Below are 22,235 nucleotides of genomic sequence, written 5' to 3'. Positions count from 1 at the left end.
TGTGTGTGTGTGTGTGTGTGTGTGTGTGTGTGTGTGTGTGTGTGTGTATTACAGGGTTCCTTTAGAATCTATCCATTGTCTGATGATCCAAACGTGCCTGCTCCTCCCAGGCAGTTTCGGGAATTACCCGACAGTATCCCACAGGAATGCATAGTGAGGATTTATATCGTCAGAGGCATAGATCTCCAGCCTCAGGATAACAATGGCCTGGTGAGACTTTTGTTTCGAAACCATCAAGAAGCCATCTTGGCTATAGAAAAGTTACCCACAGTTTGATACAGTAACTGTTTAATAAAATAGTTGGTCTTTTCTTTTCTGGCCTCTTTTATTTCCTAAGAGGAAAGGTACTAGAGTACTAGATCTAGTACCTAGATACTACTAGAGTAGCATCATTTATACACCAAGACTGGTTCCAGAATCATACAAGATTTGAGCTAGAAGGGGTCTTAGAACTAACGCATCCTTTCCCAGAGCCGTAGGCACAGCCATAACAGCTATAACCTTGGAGAGGGGCTGGGTGAGGTAGCAGGGGCATGGGGATGCTAGGTTCTAAATCACTGAGGGGAAGAACTATGATCTCCTCCCTCTCCCATTTTAATGCCCGAGGCCATACCTGGTTGTCCTGTCCTATTTATGGCTCCATGTAGTTCAGCCCCCTTATTTTAGAGATGAGGAGACTGGAACCCAGAGAGACTGGACAGTTTACTTAAGATCATATAATTGATTAGAGACAGAGCAGGAACTTTACCAGTCTAGTGCCCTTTCCACCTCCCAGAGCTCCTTTAACAATAAAGGAACATAGGGGCGGCCAGGTGGCTCAGCGAGTAAGAGCACCGGCTCCAGTGTTGGGATGACCTGGATCAAATCCGGGCTCAGATACTCAGCACCACACCCAGAAATAACTGGCCATGTAACCTTGAGCGAGTTACTTAACCCCTATTGCTTTAAAAAAACAAAACAAAACAAAAAAAACAATAAAGGAACAACCCATGGGGGCTATTTTTGCATGGTACAGAGACATTAAGATAATTCAGCCAAAATATCAGTCAAATCTTTTTTTGAATATTATACAGACAAAAAACTAGTCAATTATTCCTCATTTTTAATCAGCTCTTTTAGTGTTATGTAGATAGTAAGAACAACTGAGTGTACCACCAAAATTAATATAAAATAAGAGGGTATCATCCAGTAACATCTCATTTGTTTTCCCAACAGTGTGACCCTTATATAAAAATATCCCTGAGTAAAAAAGTCATTGAAGATCGAGACCATTACATTCCAAATACACTCAACCCAATTTTTGGAAGGTAATGTGAGATTTCTTTAAGTTTGGGGACCGATATATCCTGCTTCTAGCTGACTCTGTTCTACTTTGTGTTATACTATCGAATACAATGATTTTTTAGATTTAGCATTCTCTATACTATATAAGTATAGCTCTGGTTTTGTTCTCTGAGGTGCTAAGCCCAAACCCATTAAACTGTGAGCCCCTTGAGGGCAGGAGTTGTCTTTTTACCTTTCTTTGTAGCCCTTTTGCTTAGCACAGTGCCTGGCACATAGTAGGTGCTTAATAAATGTTTATTGATTAAACATTCTACTATATGCCTGGCAGGCAAATATTGACTATGCATTTGGTCTTTTAGGATGTATGAGCTGAGCTGCTTCTTACCTCAAGAAAAAGATCTGAAAATTTCTGTCTATGATTATGACACTCTTACTCGTGATGAAAAAGTAGGAGAAACAATTATTGATCTAGAAAATCGCTTCCTTTCCCGATTTGGGTCCAATTGTGGCATAGCAGAGCAGTATTGCACGTAAGTTTCATAAACCACAAAGCGCAGTTCTTAAGGACATTTATATTAGAAAAGGATTTATAATAGTCTTACAACCCTTCCCTGAGCCATGGCATGGTTGACTTGGGATGTAGCTACTCTGGCTGTGTGTCTCAGCTGGACTTCTTCCAAATATATGTCACTGTCAGTCATTAAGTACCTCAGTAAATCTAGACTCAAAACTTCCAGTTTCTGAAAACTGGTGAATTTTTAATAAGCAAGGGGAGAATCTTCTCTTTTAATCTGAACAAATTAATTTTTTGAAATCTTCATTGAAGGTTGAAGAATTACAGAATGACTTCCAAGTTGCAATGCATATCTTAGGTTCTTGAGAGATAGCATGGTATAACTGATATGGTATTGGACTTGGAGTCAGTTCCTATCTTGGAATTTATTAACTGTCAGTCTATGGGCAAGTGACTAGCTTAGATAGTAATCAATCATTTAAGTCTTATTTGCTAAGTTATGGATAATTTATGGTCTTTGGGAAGGTTAAGGAGAGCTCCCAAATCACAGATGCTTCATGTAATTATGTAGTCTACCCTCTTCATAGTTTTCTTGTATAAAAGGGTTCTTACCGATCTGTTATGGAGGCAGCTAGTTGGTGAATTGTATATAATGATGGACCTTAAGTCAGGAAGTCCTAGGTTCAAACTCTGCCTCAGGTGCTTTAATGTGTGATGCTGGGCAGGTCACAATCTTTATCTGCCTCAGTTCCCTAACTTACAAATGGGGATGATAATAGCACCTATCTCCAGATGCAATAACATTTGTAAAAGGCTTTGCAAGTGCTAAAAAGATATATAAATGCTAATATTTATTACTGTCATAGCAGATACATAAGCGTTGATAAGTTTAAGGAAAGCCTATGTATCAAATGTTAATCCTTGGATGGATTGTATTGTTCAACAGTTCTGGAGTTAATACTTGGCGTGATCAACTAAGACCAACACAGTTGTTAAGCAATGTAGCCAAGTATAAAGGCTTTCCACCCCCTATTCTTTCTGAAGATGGAAATAGACTTCGATATGGAGGGCGAGAGTACAGCTTGGAAGAATTCGGTGAGTTCAATGCTGTGAATTGCTTGTGGCTAGCTGACTCAAATAGTCTTGTTTACCCAACAGAGTGGCCTATTGCTAATGTTTTCATAAAAGATAGGAACAATAGTATATCACAAACTAACCACAATAATCTGACTCTGTGTGACCATTTTGGCAGGACTGTGGTCTGACTTATGGTTATATGATTCCATGCAATAAAAGTGATATTATAACATGGTATCATACTATAAAACTTCAAAATGGAGTACATGGCACAGTCTTATCTTTTTTAACATTTTATTTTTTACTTAGATCTTTTTAGGTTTCTGTCCCTGCCTCTTTAGACTTATATTTCTACCCCTCACTAACTCACCGCTTACAGAGATTACATTCTAATAGGGGAATCTTCTTCCCTTCAAACCTTTTCATCTTCTTAGAGGTTCAGGGAGTGCATTGTTGTGAGTTGTTTGAATTATCAGTGTATTTCACACCTGACTGAGTGCTGAAGGCCCCAAAGATTCACAAGAAACCATTCCTGAGTTATATCTAGAAATTCCAGTGCCCAAAATAAATTTATTGGAGGGAATGGTTGATACCTTAGACACAAGGTCCTGTGGGTGAAGGGGAAAGATGGAAATTTCTTAGGAAATTGCCCTGTAAGGTGGGAAACAGAGATTCCAGACATCCTCCCTTTGAGTGGGAAGAATATCACAGGCATCCCTTTGCTATGATGAATCTAGAATGAATCTCTTGGATTATAGGAGAAGGGGAAACCTTTCCTCCAGAGATTCTGTTCTTATCCTTTTCAGCACATCCACTATCCCCTGAACCCCAAGCCCCAAAGTGATGAAGTATGTAGGGGATATGGAGTGGGATTGAGTGGGCACTAGGAGAAGGATGCCACAGTTAATGGAATCCTAGGAATGGTGGCCCTAAAGGTGAGGAGAGAGTGACTCCCTTCTAAGATGTTGATGCCCTGGGGAAAAGCGCTGGTCCCTTCCTCTAGAGATGGTTTTGACAGTTTCAGATAGAGGCTTTCCCAATTTGTGAACAAGTTGTCTTCTGGTTAGCATCTCATAATCATGCTTAGGAAGGAGCAGAGGCTTTTAGCATATTTGTACATTTTTTCCAAGTTAAAGGCTCTTAATTGCCAACTGCCTCATGATCTTTAAAGTTCAATACTAATTAACTCAAGCTGCTTGTTGAATGGCAATGAAAGCTTCTTGGACAAATTTGGTTTGCTCCCTGTTTTGATGGCATTCTCAATCACAGAGGCCAACAAAAATCTGCACCAGCACCTGGGACCTCCAGAGGAGCGCCTGGCTCTATATATCCTTCGGACTCAGGGACAAGTGCCTGAGCATGTGGAAACACGGACTTTGTACAGCACCTTCCAGCCAAATATTTCACAGGTACAGAGAGTATTTCTATCATTGAATGTTGAGCAATACTACCCCTTATAACTTCCATAGTCATGGTAAATTTGGGTTCACATGGCTGGCTTTGTATCCTGTTGAACAGAGAGGATTCTGGGTGGGAAGCAGATAGGCAGACACAACATGTTGGTGATGCCCTAGAACTGAAGCCAAAGATGGGTGATAGCATCAGGGTAATATTGGGTCAATGATACAATCATTTGCTTGCTCTTTTGTTTCATTCTAAAACATCTCCCAAAGAAAAACAACTTTGAGGGTCAAAGAAAGAGTTGGGTCTCAGTAAAACAAAAAGAAAATTGTGCTGACCAGACCTTCTGTGATTTTTAAAAAATAAAAAAGTCATAACACCAAATAATTTCCCCCCTTTTGAATGACAGGGGAAACTTCAGATGTGGGTGGATGTTTTCCCCAAAAGTTTGGGGCCACCAGGTCCTCCTTTCAATATCACTGCCCGGAAAGCCAAGAAGTGAGTAATTCCAGTCCATTTTAGGTTACTTGAAGGTTGTAAGTATCCAACTAAAGATAAGTGAGAAAATTCCTTTAAAATGTTTTCCTCTTAGGTATGTCTTGCGTGTAATCATTTGGAACACGAAAGATGTCATTCTGGATGAGAAAAGTATCACAGGAGAAGAAATGAGTGACATCTATGTGAAAGGGTAAGTGGCCTGTAAACCTCTTTGAAAACTTTTCAGAGATGTAAGTGGCACTCTTCCTCCCTTAGTGCTGTTTGTTTTTCTTATGGGGAAGGGAAGGAAATAAGCATTTATTTAGTACTGACATTGTGCCAGGCACTGGCTAATTTGCAAATATTATCGCATTTTATCCTCACAACCCTGGGAGGTAGGTGCTATTATTGTCCTCATTTTATAGTTTGAGAAAACTGAGGCAGACAGAGGTTGTGACTTGCCCAGGATCACACAGCTTGATGTTGTGGGCAGCTAGGTAGTACAGTGGATAGAGTGCTGGGTCTGGAATCAGTAAAACTTGAGTTCAAATGTGAACCCAGACTCTCCATAGATGTGCGACCCTTGACGAGTCACTTAACCCTGTTTGCCTCAGTTTCCTCATCTGTAAAATGAACTGCAGAAGAAAATGACATATCTCTCCAGGATCTTTGCCAAGAAAACCCCAAAAGGGGTCAAAAAAGTCAGACATAACTGGAAAACAACTGAATGACAACAACAAAACCAGGGTCACACAGCTACCCAATGTCTGAGGCTGGATTTGAAGCTCAGATATTCCTAACTCCAGGACTAGAGAGAACTGCCAGATAGATTGCAACCCTTCTATAAGCAATAGCCAAGTCTTAGAGAATTGCTTGAGGCTTAGAAAAGTTAAGTGACTGGCCAGTGGTCATATACAGTAGATGGTGACTGAGGAGGGAGTTGAACCCGTCACCCTGGTGGTAAGTCCAACACTATACATTTGACCATATTGCCTCCATTGTTTTTGTTATTAGAAGAAAAATAAATGGACAGAGGAGATAAAAGAGAATATAAAACCCAGATCATATTTATGACCAAGAATTTTTACCATTGTAAGATCCTAAATGTGTTCCATCATTTTTATTTGGCAGTTTTTTTCACTTATTTTCAACATATTCTATGCATATGTTTACGTTGTGGTTTGTTTTGTTTGGATCTCTTTTGATGTGTTTTATTTTTGCCTTTTAAGTAAATTAAAAAAATTTTTCCTTTATGCTAACTTGAGCAGATATACTTATGCTCATGGGTCAGAGTGTTTACTCTGTCTTACATATATATACATATATATATATATATGTTATCAAGAGAAGCTAATGAGCACAACAGAGAAGGAGAAAATCTGTGAGCTTTTTATAGTTCTGCTCTATGCTTTGATAAGAGGTATTTTCTCATTAAATTATTAACTGAGCTTGGGTCCCTGGCATGAAATGTAAAATTTGTTCGATTTATCTATATACTGGAAACATGGTTTCATTTGTTAGTGGTCTCTAGTAAAATGAAGACAAGAGCCAATCACTTAAGTAACAGAAGTTTTCATTTCTGTTAACTGTTAACAGATAATTCATGGATTAATTCCATTCCTTCCCACGCAAGTTTTATCTACTCTTGGACAAACTAGTTAATTGTTTAGTTAAAATAAAGAGACATTGCTTTTAACAAATGGGCTTCCTGACCACTTTATGCAGCTATGATGTGATACTATTAATGTTTTGTCAGTATTGTGAATGTTTAAATGGCATGACCCAGAAAGGCATAGAAAGGAAAGTAAAAAGCTGATTTGTCCTAATATACATATATATTTCTGACTCCACCAATTTGATCAGGAAATTAGAAGGAAAAATCAAAGTATAGATTCATTTACTTTGGCCTATTTGTTTAACAAACAGTTATAAGGCCCTCACTATGTTCACCATTCATTTCTCACCTGGCTGCACTCAACCATGTCCCTTACATCAGGTACCTTCCCTTTCCCCGATCTTTTAGCTTCCTTTTATATTTTGTCTTCCTCCATTAGAATGTAAGCTCCTTGAGGGAAGGAGCTGTCTATCTTTTTAAATATTTGTATCCCCAACACTTAGAACAGTGCCTGGCACATAGTAGGTGATCAATAAACGTTTATTGACCAACAACTATGCTAGACTGTAGGGAAGATCCAATGATAAATAAGATATGATCCCTTTTGTCAAGGATATGGCAATCTTGGGTATTGGGACAAAGGTATATACAGGTTCTGTACAGAAAAATATGATTAGAATTTGGGGAAAGGGAGGAGACCTGTCATTTAATCTGCCGTGGAAGCTCTTTCCATTAAAGAAATTGGCAAATCATCTAGAATTTATAGTCCTAGAGACTCAGATTAAATGGCTAACCTATTTGTCTGTAAACTCCTTCAAAGCAGGCACTGTCTTTTGCCTTTCGTATTCTCAGCTTAGCACAGTGCCTGACACATAGTAAGTTCTTAATAAATGTTATTGATTTGTTGACTGCCTATGGCCACATAGATAATATGTGTCAGAAGCAGCACTTGAACCCAAGGGCTTCCTGGTTCCAAGGCCAGCTCTCTGACACTTTTAATATTAAAATACTTTAAATACATGAAAACAGTATACAGTTAGATGATTTTAGACATGAGAGAGATCCATTTTAACTTGGAGATATCAAGGAAAGCTTCGTGGAGGTCTGTGAATGTAGGAAAAATCTAAAATGCTTTGTTGAGATAATTAATCAGTCATCTAAAACTATTAGCAGTGATGACCAAGTGGAATCATTGATTGAGCTCCCAATGTGGAGTGAATTGCAATGAAATCCCACCTCAGATATTTATTAATTATGGTTCAGGACAAATCACTTACTCTCTCCTTGCCTCAGTTTCCTCTTCTGTGAAAATGAGGGGATTGGACTAAAAGTTCCTTTCCAGCTCTAAAACTATGATTCTACTTCTTCACCACCTTTATGGGGAATGAAATCACAAGTATTAAATAATTATGCATTTAAAATAAATGACATTTTGTATTTGTCATCCAAAATTTTATCTTTCTATTTTTAAACAAAAGACTAAAGCATATTATGTTTTTGGCTTTAAATAAATTGTTTTATTTGGTTAAAATTTCTGTTGTTTCCAATGCCTGTTTTTCACTATTAGTTCAGTAAATTCGTGAAAGGTAATTAAGAAAAACGTACTAATTATTTTGAGTTTGTGTACAAAGCCCAGTCTCCTATTTTGTAACCATGGTCAAAATTTGCAGCAATGTCTCTCTGCAATTACTAGAATACTTATAATCTTTTTGTCCATTATTTTCAGTTGGATTCCTGGGAGTGAAGAAAATAAGCAGAAGACAGATGTCCATTATAGGTCACTGGATGGTGAAGGAAATTTTAACTGGAGATTTATTTTCCCTTTTGAATACCTGCCTGCTGAACAACTCTGTATTGTTTCTAAAAAAGTAAGTTAGAGGGGCGGCAAGGTAGTGCAGTGAGTAAGAGCACCGGCTCCAGAGTTGGGATGACCTGGGAGTGAATCTGGGCTCAGACACTTAGCACCCACCCAGAAACACCTGGCCGTGTAACCTTGAGCAAGTTACTTAACCCCAATTGCTTAGGGGTGGCCAGGTGGCACAGTGAGTAAGAGCACCAGCCCCAGAGTTGGGATGACCCGGGATCGAATCCAGGCTCATATACTTAGCACCATACCCAGAAATAACTGGCCATGTAAACTTGAGCAAGTTACTTAACCCCAATTGCTTTTAAAAAAAATAGAAAAAAGTAAGTTAGAAAATATGCCACAATTGAGTGTCACATTCAATTTCATGATCTTTATGATATAAGTAACTTTGAACTGAGGGGGACCTTAGAGACCATAGGATCTGAGGATTTAATCTGGAAGGGAGCTTAAAGATCGACTCTTTAGTCCAAGCCTTTCCTTTTATGTAATATTTGGGGACCTAGGTTCTGCCAGTGCCCAGCTCCACTCTTTACTGCCTACATTACTTTAGGCCAATACCATACCAATCAAACTACCCCAAAAATTATTTTATTGAGCTAGAAAAAATAATAACAAAATTCATCTGGAAGAACAAAAGGTCAAGAATAGCAAGGTAATGAATGAAAAAAATGTGAAGGAATGTTGGCTTAGCTGTATTTTGTGGTTTTTTAACTGTATTATATTATATTTAACTATTATATTTGTTAACTGTATTATAAAATGGTAATCATCAAAAGTATCTAGTATTTACTGGTAAAGAAATAGAGTGGTGGGGGCAGCTAGGTGGAGCAGTGAATAGAGTACCAGCCCTATAGTCAGGAGGACCTGAGTTCAAATCTGGCCTCAGACACTTAACCCTTACTAGCTGTGTGACCTTGGGCAAGTCACTTAACCCAAATTGCCCTGCCTTCCCCCACTCCAAAAGCAAAAAAAAAAAGAAAGAAAGAAAGAAAGAGAGTGGTGGATCAATGGAATAGATTAAGTATGTAAGACACAATAGTATATAACCATAGTAATCTTGTGTTTGATAAACCCAAAGACCCTAGCTTTTGGGACGAAAACAAACTATTTGACTAAATCTTCTGGAAAAAAATTGGAAAACAATTATGGCAGAAACTATGTATAGCCCAACATCTTATACTATATACCAAAATAAGGTGAAAATGAATATATAATTAAGACATAAAGGGTGCTACCCTGAGCAAATTAAGAGGGGAAGGAATAGTTTACCTGTCAGATCTATGGGAAGGGAAGAATTTAGGACCAAACAAGAGATAGAGAGCATAATGAGATGTAAAATAGATAGCTTTGATTATATTAAATTAAAAAGGATTTTCACAAACAAAACCAATGCAATCAAGACTAGAAGGAAAGCAGAAAGCTGGGAAACAATTTGTACAGCAAATATCTCTGATAAAGTCCTCATTTCTCTAATATATAGAGAACTGAGTCAAATTTATAAGAATACAAGTTATTCCCAATTTGATAAATGATCAAAGGATATAAGGTAGTTTTCAGAATAAGAAATCAAAACTATCTATAGTCATAAGAAAAAATGTTCTGATATTGATTAGAAAAATGCAAATTAAAACAACTCCCAGGTAAACACCTCACACCTATTAAATTGACTACTATGACAGAAAAGGAAAATGCTAAATGTTGAAAGGGATATGGGAAAATTGGGATACTGATGCTTTGTTGGTGAAGTTGTGATCTGATCCAGCCATTCTGGAGAACAATTTGGAAGTATGCCCAAAGGACTATAAAACTATACATACTCTTTAGTCCAGCAATTCTGCTACTAGGTCTGTATCCCAAAGAGATTAAAAAAGTAGTTGGGGGGAGGTTGCAGTTGGGTGAGGGAAAGGACCTATTTGTACAAAAAATATTTAGAACAGCTCTTTTATAGTATCAGAGAATTGGAAATTGAGTGGATGCCCATCAATTGGGGAATGGCCAAACAAATTGTGGCATATGATTATAATGGAATACTATTGTACTATAAGAAATGATATGCTGGATGAGATTAGAAAAACCTGGAAAGACTTACCCAAATCAATGCAAAGTGACGTCAGAAAAACCAGGAGACCACTCTACAGAGTAATAGCAATATTGTACCATTAGCAACTGTGAATGACTTAGCTATGTTCAGCAATACAATGATGTAGACAGTTCCAAAGAACTCAAGATGAAAAATACAATCTGCCTCCAAAGAAAGAACTGAGGCAGATTGAAGTATACTATTTTTTGCTTTATTATTTTTCTCTTTTGGTCTGTCTCTTTTTAAATAACACGACTAATACGGAAATATGTTTTGCATGATTACACAAGTATAACCTATATCAAATTGCTTACCATTTCAGGGAGGAAGGAGATGAGGAAGAGAGGAAGAAAATTTGGAACTCAAATTTAAAAAAAAAATTAATGTTAAACATTGTCTTTACATGTAATTAGGGGGACTAGAATGTTGTTTTTTTTAAGGGTAGAGTCCAATGGATAACAATGAGTAGGGATTCATGTGGTCATGGGAAAAAAAATAAGTTTCAATAGGAAGTTGAGGGTTAGATATGAGGCTTGAAAAGGGTCCTGCCTCTCCAAGAGCTAAGGAAGGAAGGATGCATTTATCAAGTGCCTTCTATGTGCTAGGCACTATGCTTATAAATATTATCTCATTTAATCCTCACAACAACCTTGCATGGTAGTGGCTATTTTATTCCCCACTTTACAGTTGAGGAAACTGAGGCAGGCAGAAGTTAAGTGCCCAGGGTCACACTGCTAATAAATGTCTGAGATTAGATTTGAATTCAGGTCCAGGACCAGTGCTCTATCCACTGCACCAACTAGCTTTTTCCTAAGAGAGGTGAGATATCTGAAACAAAAAAGCTCAACCTCATCTTAGGTATGAAATGCAAGAAGAAATAAGAAGAACAGGAAGGGTGACTTCAAGAGTTGGACTAAGATAAAGCCAACTGAAAGGAAAATGAGTTAGAGCAGGCCTGGAGTGGAGTAGCATCTGATGAATGCTTTGGAGCAAGCCCAAACTATTGTGTTATAAGGGAAAGAGCCCTCATGCTGGGATTCAGAAGGCCTGACATAAACTAATAGTGAGACCTTAGGCAAGTCACTTTACTTCTGTAAGACTCATTTTCTCCTGTCAGAACCAGGATTTGAACCCAGGATTCCTAACCCTCTTTCCACTACCCCATACTGTCTTCTTCTCGGGACTTTTACAGGTCCAACCTTGGATGATTCTGCATAACCTTTAACTCCATAATGATGTCATCTTAGTCCTCTTCTAGCACCAAGGACAGCGACCAATCAACCTTTAACTACCTAATCTGTAGTTTGTACCTTAAGATTCCCTTCTACTGAGGAGGGGGAAAGAAAGAAAGAATAAATAGGGGGTGGTAGGCGATGAGAGCTTGAATAGGAGCCTGGATGGAGGGTTTGGGGTTTCAGAGCCATTTCTCATGGTCACACAGTGGCCAGGTGTTTCCCTGACAAGCCTGGCCATCCCATAAAATACTTGATGGAGGTAGAGTAATGGAAGGATGGTACCCACCTCTCTAATAAGGGAAGAACATTGTCCCATGCCTCATTAATTTTGAAAGGAGGTAAGAAGGAACAGTGTGGCACCTTGGAAAACCTCCTGGCATTGAATGAACTCAGAATGGGTTGAAATCCTTGCTCTGCCACTTACTACCTGTGGGTAGTGACCCTGGGCAAGACACATCAACTCTCTGAGCCTCAGTTTCTTCATCTGTAAAATGAGGAGGTTGTATCAGCTGACTACTAGGTCCCTTCCAGCTCTAACTCTCTGAACTTATGATTTTATAAGGGAATGGTTGAAATTGAAGATACATGTAACCCATTAATTGACTTAAATGTCTTGGTTTTAACTCCTGCCTGTTTCTGTTTTCACTCTAGGAGCATTTCTGGAGTATTGACCAGACTGAATTTCGAGTTCCTCCTAGACTCATCATTCAAATATGGGACAATGACAAATTTACTTTAGATGACTACTTGGGTATGTCTTCTAAGTTGTCTTCTCCTATTAGAATGTGGGGCTCCTTGAAGACGAGAACTGCTGTCTCACTTCTCTAGATGCATTCTCAGCAGTCAGCACAGCGCTAGGCACATAGTAGTTGTTGTTCAGTCATTTCAGTAATGTTTGACTCTTTGTGACCCCATTTCCTGGCAAAGATACTGGAGTGGTTTGCCATTTCCTTCTCTAGCTTGTGTTTTTTTACAGACAAGGAAACTGAGACAAACAGGTTTAAGTGACTTGTCCAGGGTCACACATCTACTAAGTGTCTGAGTCCAGATTTGAACTCAGGTCTTCCTGACTCCAGGCTGTGTACTCTATCCAACTTTCACTCATATCCTCCTCTGGTATTTCATCATAGTATGGAGGTAGATAATAAATTCTACCAGGTCCTATCAAGTAGGAAAGGATTTTAGAATGACACTACAGGCTCTGAGTTTGTCATCTAAGAAAATGGCCTTGCTAAATTCTGTTGGCACATCACCAGAATGCTGATGACTTTTTTTGCCAGAGTGGCTAAAGATCATTTGCTTAATGGAGAGTATGTACATTAGTGAAGTCATAGATCTTTTGAAGTATATTTGGGTATGAACATTTATTTAATGCTTACTATGTGCCAGACACTGTGCTAAGCCCTTTTTACAAATAGGATCTTATTTGATCCTCATAATAACCCTGCAAGGTAGGTGCTATTATCATCTCTATTTTTCAGTTGAGGAAACAGGCAAATAGAAGTTAAGTGATTTGCCTAGGCCCATGTAGCTAGCAAATGTCTGAGGTTGAATTTGAACTCAGGTCTTTCCAATTCCAGCCCAGAGCTCTATCTACTATACTCTATAATAACTATCATCTGCTTATATTGTGTAGTATTATCTATTATCCATATATCTATTAGATATTATGTAGTACATATCAAAACAGGCAGCAGACATACAAATTCTGAAAGATCTGACAAGCTGAAAAATGAAAATGGGTTCACAAAGGGTTTATACAAATCCTTGGACTACTAATACTTTTTTTTATTTTGGTCCTTACTTGTGATCTTATCATTGTAGGAAAATCCCAGAGTAGGAACTTCCTCCAGAGACATAGATGAGCAACTCATTCTTATTGAGTTGGCTGTGGCACTAAGAGTTTAAGCAACTTGCCCATAGCTACATAGTACTGTCAAACTGGGTTTGGGTTCAGATCTTTTAAACTCTGAGGCCAGCCCTCTAGCTACTATGCCTTACTGTCTCTCAGATCTATAAGAGACTAGTAAGGGGAGGTTTTGAGTTAATTATCACAAAGAGGAACTACTAAGTCTACCACAGTGTATCCTGTAGAGACAGAATACTAGGCCCACCAAACTAAGCTTTGTTTTGTTCTTATCTTTATGAAATTCAAAAATAGTTACAAATGGAAAACTCTTAATAAACTACCAAATGAGCCATGGGTCTGACTGAGGGTGATTGTTCCTTTCCCTTATTATTAAAAAAAAAAAGAAAGAAACATGGCACCATGGATGGGTTGACAAGCCCAAGAGAAATCATCACAAAACTATGTCACCCAAAGGTGCATATTTCATGTCACAGAGTATAAAATATGCATCTTTGCCTATGGCTCTCTTGTTCCTAGTAGGAATTGGAGGAGTAGTTAATATTCATTCATAAATTCTTAAAGTTAATCTAATACTCAGAGGAATTTATGGTTGAGTGTCTCTTTGGGGTGTATACTGAGTATACTGAGCTACAGATGCCCTCACACAGACAAATGACCTCTCCATTGAGGATAACACAAACTGCATGCCCGGTCCAAGGGCACTCAACCCAATAAAGCTTTTGTCTGCAGATGTTCATTTGTCTGAGACCCATAAAGCAAAGAATCATAAAATCTTAGGGACGTTAGAGGTCAACCAGTTCAACCGCTACCTAAATCATTGCCTCTATGCCTGGAGATGTAAGAACCATGCTTCTCTAAGTGACAAGTTGACTAATAGACAGCTAAGTCAATGAGACCTCCCATTTTGCATCATATCTATAAAGAACTCAAGAAACTTACAAGTGTTCTATTGTCTTCTTCTGTCATTGTCCACTTAAGATTCATCTCTGTCTCTCTGCAGTTCATTTGTAAACAAAGCTAAATGTTTTGAATTTCTTTTTCTTCTTCATTTCTTGGTTTGTTTCTAGGCTTTCTGGAGCTTGATTTACATAACACTATTATTCCTGCAAAGTCATCAGAAAAGTGCAGATTAGACATGATTCCAGACTACAAGACAATGAACCCACTTAAATCGAAGACAGCCTCACTCTTTGAACAGAAGTCCATGAAAGGATGGTGGCCATGCTATGCAGAAAAAGATGGCACACGTGTGATGACTGTATGACTATTTCTTGGTTGGGAATAATTTGCTCTATTTTTTCATTGATATTTCTGTCCTTTACAAAGGGGTTTGGGATCCAGAGTTATATTGAATCAAAGGACAAGAAAGTATTTACCTGAGGGGAACCAATGCTTTTGGAGCTCAGAGCAATAAAAAACCACAAATTTGGCGCCAGCTTTTAGACTGATTGAAGAATTAGGAGTTAAAGGTAGCACAGCACAATGTAACAGGACCTCATCAGGGAAAGACTGACTGACTAATGACCTGGTGGCTCCAGTGAAATGCATTACAAAAAAGAAGCACAAAATTCCCAGTCTCAGAAATGATTCATCTGAAAAGCTCTGCAGGCTATTCTAAAAGTGTATAAGCACACACACACACATAATATCCCATATATAATTCTATTTAATGTATTTATTTATATTCTACATATTAAATATTCCATTTGGAACATCATGTGTATAAACATATACACATACATACACACATACATATAGGGTATCCCCAAAATCATATATATGGTATCCCATATGTATATATGTGTATGTATATATGCACTTATGTATGTATATGTGTTTTAAATGTAAATAGATAGCTGCTATTTTACTGATTATTAGGCAGCTAGGTAGTATATAGTAAATATAGCATTAGGCCTGGAGTCAGGAAGACCTGAGTTCAAATTCAGCTTGACACTTAACTAACTGTGTAACCCTAGGCAAGTCACTTAACCCTATTTGTCTCAGTTTCTTCATCTATAAAATGACTGGAGAAGGAAATGGCATCTAGTATCTTCACCAAGAAAATCCCGCAAAAAGAGAGTCATGAAATGTCAGACATGACTGAAATGACTGAACAACAACTTTACTGATTATTAATTATATTATAATCCTGGAGACATAAGTTGAGTGAAGTAGATTCCTTTATTGATACCATATTCCAGAAAAGCCAGAAGGGTACTTCAACATACTCTAGCCCAACCCTCTCATTTTATAGATAATGAAACTGAGACTCAGAGAGAATTAAGTGATTTTTTCCCCCATGGTTGGTTAGAAGCAAGACCAGGTCTAAGACCCAGGTTTCCTGAAAGCCTTCTTGGGTATCTTTAACTGGTTAAGTCTGGTCTATACTTCTGTCTTCTGACTAGACCATACCTTAAAAGGGTAAAACACATATACATTTTGGAAATAAGAAAGCATTGGTGAGTCACAAAGGAAAGGAGATGGGTCTTTGGGGTAGGGAAGAAAAGCAGGTAAAAGAAGAACAGAGAAGAAAGAATACAAGAAGCAGAGAGGTCTTGAGTTCCCATGAAAGATCTAGTCAATAAGCCCAAATATGAGAAAATTTGACAAAAGTTCTTAAGTAAAATTTAAATTCATCTAGAGATAATTTTACAAGAAACAAAAATCGTTGTTTGGGGAAAAAAGTTTTCTACTTAAGGGAAATATTTTTGAATATCTGATGTCATGTGTTCACCCTGTTTTGATTTACTGAAGGGCAAGGTGGAGATGACTCTGGAAGTCCTCAATGAGAAGGAGGTTGATGAAAGACCAGCTGGAAAAGGAAGGGATGAGCCCAATATGAATCCCAAGCTAGAGCCACCAAAGTAAGCTGTTCTCTTTGTCTTTGTGGTATCCCAACCTGCCTAAGGGTTGGAAAACTCTTGTTGACAAATTGCCAAATTGAATGAATTATGTGCCATTCTAATTAATTTACTAGGAGGGATAGTGGCTTGGTTTACTTCTGTCCTTTCTTTACCTTGTCGTGGAAGCAGAGGTCCATTTGTCTCCTGGATCATTAGAATTTTCCATGTGTAATGTGTCTGTTAAGATTCGAATATATTATCTTCACTCCATGAATAGAATTAGTTATTAGCTGAACTGTAACCTTCCCATTATGAAATGAAAGTACTTAATTAGCCCTCAGGCTTCATGTGAGTCATTTTGCTTCTGTCAAAATATAGTCGACCAGAAACTTCCTTCCTTTGGTTCACCAACCCGTGCAAGACAATGAAATTCATCGTGTGGCGTCGGTTTAAATGGGTCATCATCGGCTTGATCATCCTGCTGATATTGTTGCTGTTCGTAGCAGTGCTCCTCTATTCTCTGCCGGTGCGTGATTTTTACAGCTTCCATTCTATCCTCTCATGGAATGGTGGAATCCATCACTAGTCTCTACTGCTACTGAATAAGAGCCATATAAAATAATAATGCTAGAGTTTATATAACACTATACCTACAACGTATCTTACATGTAAGATGTAATTTGATACTCTCCATAATACTATGAGATAAGAAGAGTAGACATCATTATGCCCATTTTATAGGTAAATAAACTAAACCAAGAGGAGTTAAAATAATTTGCCCAAGGTCATACATAGGATTAGCAAGTGACAGAACCAGGACTCAGATGCAGGGCTTTGGACTATCAGTCTAGTCTTCTTTCTACCACACCTTATAACTCATTCTTCTTTTCCTTCCTTCTCTCCTTCCTTCCTTCCTTCCTTCCTTCCTTCCTTCCTTCCTTCCTTTCCTCCCTTTAGGTGCACCTAGGTGTCTAGAGCACTGGTTCTGGAGTCAGGAACACCTGAGTTCAAATCCTGTCCCAGACACTTACTAGCTGTGTGATCTTGGGCAAATCACTTAACCACTGTCTGCCTCAGTTTCCTCAGCTATAAAATTAGATTGCATTTTTTCAATTTTTCAATTTTTATTAATTTTTTTTTGCTTTTTTTTTTTGGAGGTGGAAGGCACGGCAATCAGGGTTAAGTGACTTGCCCAAGGTCACAAGGCTAGTATGTGTTAAGTGTCTGAGGCCAGATTTGAACTCAGGTCCTCCTGACTCCATGGCCAGTGCTCTATTCACTGAGTTACCTAGCCACCCCACCTCAGCTATAAAATGAGGGTAATAATAGCACTTACCTTCTAGGGTTGTTGTGAGGATCAAATGACATAATTTCATTTCAAGTGCTTAGGGGAGGCCAGGTGGTACAGAGAATAGAGCACCGGCCCTGGAGTCAGGAGGACCTGAGTTCAAACCTGGCCTCAGACACTTGATCACACTGACTAGCCATGTGACCTTGGGCAAGTCACTTAACCCTGATTGCCCTGCCTTCCCCTCCAAAAAAAAAACCAAATAAAAATTGTAAAAATTAAGTGCTTAGCACACCTAAGTCTGACACACAACAGGCACTATATAAATGGTTGTTCCTTCCCTCCTTTCCTTCCTTCCTTTCTTTCTTTATTCTCTCCCTCCTTCCTTCCTTTTTCTCCTCTATGTAGGATATAAGTTTGTACCACTTACCTGACACTCATCAAAGACTGCTTGGTATCATAGACATCTGTATATATTTCTGATCTCCTTCTACACTGTAAACACCTAAACTATGTCTTATTCAACCTTGTGCCTTCCACAGCACAGTAGGTATTTAACAGACGTTTGAACTGAGCATGTGATTTTTTGTTTAGAAGGATATTCATATCCTTCTAAAATTTGAGGGGTTTTTTTTCCAGTTTCCCAGTGTGATAGTCTCATAATCTAGTCTAACAACTTCCAATTTATTTAAAATTTTCATTTACAGTCTGGCCCATAGCGACTGCTAATGACTCATTTAAGGCAATCTGTAAAAGTGCTGTGGTAGACTATAGTGAATGGATGGCAGAGTTTTGAATCTGGATGACCTAGTTTCTAATCCAACCTTTGACATTTACTAGCTTTGTGACATTATCACCTTTGTGATAATTCACTTAACCTCCTTTGCTTCTCATAATGCCCCCAAATTTATCAGGCTATTAAATCATAAACTGTTGCAATCTGTGTCATTAGAGGGAATTATCAGAGTGGGAATGTCCCATGATGCCAAAGTCACAGATCATTTGAATATTAAAATAGCTTACATGATAAACTACTTGCTGCAAGTTTTGCTGTTTCCAATATTCTGGGGTTTTTTTGTTTCTGTTTTCATTCCAGAACTATTTATCAATGAAGATCGTGAGACCAAATGCAAAATAAAAAGGAAGACATTTCTTAATGCCCACCTGCAATGGGGTACTCTGCCTTCAAACCATGGACCAAATGCACAATGGTTCTCTGGTCATTTCTGTGCCCACTGAAATGAAAATAGCAAGACGTTTCCCACGAGGTCATTCATGGGATCACGAAAGATGGGAGTCATTGACCGGCAGATATTATTTGACCACATAGCCTTTTCAAGTGTTCAAATCCTATGTTTCAACTTTTTAAACAGTATTTTTTATATAAAAACTCTCTCAGGTGGCTGGTTCCATTATTTTTTAAAAGAATCACATTCTTGTTACAAAAATTTTTTTTCTGAAATATTCACTTTTCACATGTAGTCCCAAAATGGTTATAGCTCAAGCTGGAAACCACAGCCTTTTGACTTCATGAAAACACTTGTTATTTCTTTGACATCAGTAAGGGACAATGAGTAACAAACAGCCAGAACAATGTTCTTATTTCTAGTCCAAACTGTATTCCTTCTGTGTTCTCTGCATAAACTTTGTGGTCCTCAGACCAGCATCCACAAGGAAACCAAATATAAATGTTTCACCTTTGTGAGCTGTTGTTATTGTTATTGGGTGACAGGGGGAGGATTTCCCCTTGGAAATTTCAGAGAGTGAAATACTATCTTTTTTTGGATGTAAACATTTCTTTTAAATTGAATAGATCATAATTCTGCGAATAAATACAGTGGTGCTGGAAACAGGTTATTCTAGATAAGAGACCCAGGAAATTTGTCAGTAAGCACCTAGGCTTCCTATTGCTATATTCTCTCTACTCCATCTTTCACAGAACCACCAGATTGATTTTCTAAAAGTACTGTTTCTTCTTCCTTTTTCCCCATCCTGACTTCCAGTGCTGGGGCAGACCTATCATCCTGCATCTCCTCAGTGTGAGGAATCCATACATTAGAGGTACTCCACCAATGCTGGTTACCTTGCCTCAGAGGTTAAGTGACATATCCAGAGTTGTAAAAAGTATGTATCCAAGGGGAGACTTAAGTCCAGGCTAGCTTTCTGTCTACTCTGACTTCCTGAATGCTCTCTATAAGTGAGATGGACTACCCCAGGAGGTAGTGAACTTTTCATTATTGGTCTATCTCCAAGCAGAGACAAGTTGGGGCAACTAGGTGGTACAGTGGCTAGAGCTCCAGGTCTTTTCCTGAGTTCAAATCTGGCCTCAGACACTTACTAACTGTGTGACCCTGGGCTCAATGTGTGTAACCTGTGTTACAATGTGTGTAAACTGTGTAACCCTCTTTGGCTCAATTCCCTCATCTATAAAATGAGCTGGAAAAGGAAATGGCAAACCACTCTAGTATCCTTGCCAACAAAACCCCCAAAGAAGGGAATCACAAAAAGTTGGAGATGACTGAAAAAACAACCAAACAAAAACTCCCAGCAGATAGCGAATCGAACAATAGTTGGATGTGTTGTAAGGAGGATTTCTGGGGAGATATGCTTTGGACAGACAGCTACCAACATCCCTTCAATTCCTAAAATTTTGTGATTCTATATAAATGTGAGTTATGGTTATTAAATACATTTCTAGAAAAAAAAATTTCTCATATTTTCTGACCTTTCAGTTAAGTGGAATGCTTTTCAGGACAATCCCGTTCTTCAAACTCATCTTTATTTTTTTTAACACCATCTTTTCAGTTCTTTATCCATGTTAATATATTACTTCCATTTGTTCACATGAAATTGGATGTCCCAAACCACAATCCCACCATCATATTTCAACTAAAGCTGCACCTACCACTAAGGAGAACTTCAGTAGCATCAGACCCTTTTCAAATCAAATTAATTTTCCTCTAGGTAAGCAATATAAATAAATTGAGCTAATGAATGAATGGGCAGCTTAGGGGTAATGCCAAGAGTACTGTACTGGGAGTCAGGAATCCTAGATCAGAATCTAAGCTCTGTCTCTTGTAAGCAGGTGACCTTGGTTAAGTTTCTTCATCCCCTCTGGGCCACAGTTTCTTGGTGGGTAGAAAGAGGGGTGATTTCTATTATTATTAGGTGATTTCTAAGGCCCCCTCCATCTCTGATGACCCATAGCTCTAAACTGAACAAAGAAAATGCAGATCAGAATCTGTTAGAAGGCATTGTGTCCAGGCTTCCAGCAGGCAGCTGGAGTGGAGCTGGGGAAGGGGGCATGGCTAGCACCCCAGTTGACACAGAAGGACTTGGCTTCAGGCAGAGATTTTGCATGAGACAAACCGTCATTCACTGATGGCTAGTACTTTTCTCTCCATGGGGCTTTCCTTGTCTTCCATGCAAACGCTCCTGACCCCCACCTCACTCAGAACTGCTGCTGAGCTCCCGCCCTCTGGCCTGGTTACCTCTGTGAACTCTTTAACCTCTACTGGGCCTTCTGTTTGTTCCCTTCTTCCGATCACAGCTGGAACCTCACCTTTTATCCTCAGGCATGTTCCCTCCCTCTGTGTCAGTTAATTGCCTCTAATCGCTCCCTCGGTTCCCTCGGAGGGTGGGGTTCTAATGCAATTTCCCATTAAAATGTTGTGCTAAAAAAATCTTACTTGGGAAGTGGTCAGTGCTGTAACTAATTAGCTGTGTGACCTTGGACAACACTTTTCAAATCTCTGTGCCCCAATTTCCTCATCCACAAAATGAGGAGATTGGACCCAATGATTCTAAAGACCTTTCCAGCTCTAATATTCTGTGGCTATAGGTCAGATGCAAAGCCATTGATGTGTCCTTGCTACCAGAGAGGAAGACTTTTTTTTTTCTTAAATTATGTGTAAACTTACACAGATCCTTTTCACCTCAGAAGTTCAAGATGAAACAAAATATAATCTTTTTTTTACAAAGAGGGGAATGACTGGGTGAAAGAAGGATTCATATATTAGGAAATGGATTATGTATGAAAAGGTATCAATAAAAATAAGATAAAAGATTGTAATTAAGCGAAATAGTCAAGAATCATATGTGTAATACCAAAGAATCATTGGAAGAATTAGAGCAGAGAGTCTCCAAAGAAGAAATTGATATCTACTGGCAGATGTTGGAGCCACAGGATTACCTATGTCCAATAATATTGAAGTTCTAAGGACATGAGAAATCTAGGCCAACCCAGTCATTTTATGGATCAGGTCCAGTTTCTCTTCCTTTCTGGAAGCACTTTGTTCAAGGTCACAAACATTCCCTCCACCAACTCTTAAAATACAGCATGTCAGTCATTCATCCTCTCCCCTCTAGTGCCATCAACACTCTACATCTTTCTTCCTCCATCCTCCTCTGATCACAAATCTTTTTTTTCCCCCTTAACTGTTGATACATTTTCATAGGATGATAGACTTAGAACTAAAACATGCCTTAGAGACCATCTAGTCCAATGTCCTCATTTTACAGAATGAAAAAAAAATTTTACAGAAGAAACAGAAGCATAGAAATATTAAATAATTTAGGCAAAGTCACACAAATACTAAATGACAAAGGCAAGATCTGAACACAGGTCCTTTGACTCCAAAGACAGTACTTTTTCCATTGTACCCCATTTTGTTTTGGGCAAACA

At 38.5% G+C, this 22,235-nt stretch overlaps 1 protein-coding gene across 4 annotated transcripts in view; it reads left to right on the top strand.

Moving 5' to 3' along the window:
• The window catches only part of MYOF (myoferlin), a 165,401-nt gene extending 145,143 nt beyond the window's left edge, over positions 1 to 20,258 (top strand). For all 4 annotated transcript variants that reach the window (XM_069099252.1, XM_069099255.1, XM_069099254.1 and 1 more), the window contains 13 exons: positions 55 to 210; positions 1,216 to 1,307; positions 1,644 to 1,814; positions 2,745 to 2,893; positions 4,145 to 4,284; positions 4,686 to 4,774; positions 4,869 to 4,964; positions 8,095 to 8,236; positions 12,202 to 12,301; positions 14,488 to 14,678; positions 16,175 to 16,284; positions 16,642 to 16,789; positions 18,648 to 20,258. In XM_069099252.1, the coding sequence (XP_068955353.1) occupies positions 55 to 210; positions 1,216 to 1,307; positions 1,644 to 1,814; positions 2,745 to 2,893; positions 4,145 to 4,284; positions 4,686 to 4,774; positions 4,869 to 4,964; positions 8,095 to 8,236; positions 12,202 to 12,301; positions 14,488 to 14,678; positions 16,175 to 16,284; positions 16,642 to 16,789; positions 18,648 to 18,689 (1,626 nt within the window). In that variant the 3' untranslated portion in view covers positions 18,690 to 20,258. The remainder of the gene's footprint in view (positions 1 to 54; positions 211 to 1,215; positions 1,308 to 1,643; positions 1,815 to 2,744; positions 2,894 to 4,144; positions 4,285 to 4,685; positions 4,775 to 4,868; positions 4,965 to 8,094; positions 8,237 to 12,201; positions 12,302 to 14,487; positions 14,679 to 16,174; positions 16,285 to 16,641; positions 16,790 to 18,647) is intronic.
• The last annotated feature ends 1,977 nt before the right edge of the window (positions 20,259 to 22,235 follow it).

The sequence above is a fragment of the Petaurus breviceps genome, unplaced genomic scaffold (assembly GCF_028583685.1).
Source record: "Petaurus breviceps papuanus isolate PSGF00001 unplaced genomic scaffold, PetGlider_PUasm1.0 37, whole genome shotgun sequence".
NCBI classification, from domain to species: domain Eukaryota; kingdom Metazoa; phylum Chordata; class Mammalia; order Diprotodontia; family Petauridae; genus Petaurus; species Petaurus breviceps.
The sequence above is the reverse complement of the archived record's forward strand: the minus strand, read 5'-3'. Positions and strand labels throughout refer to the sequence as shown.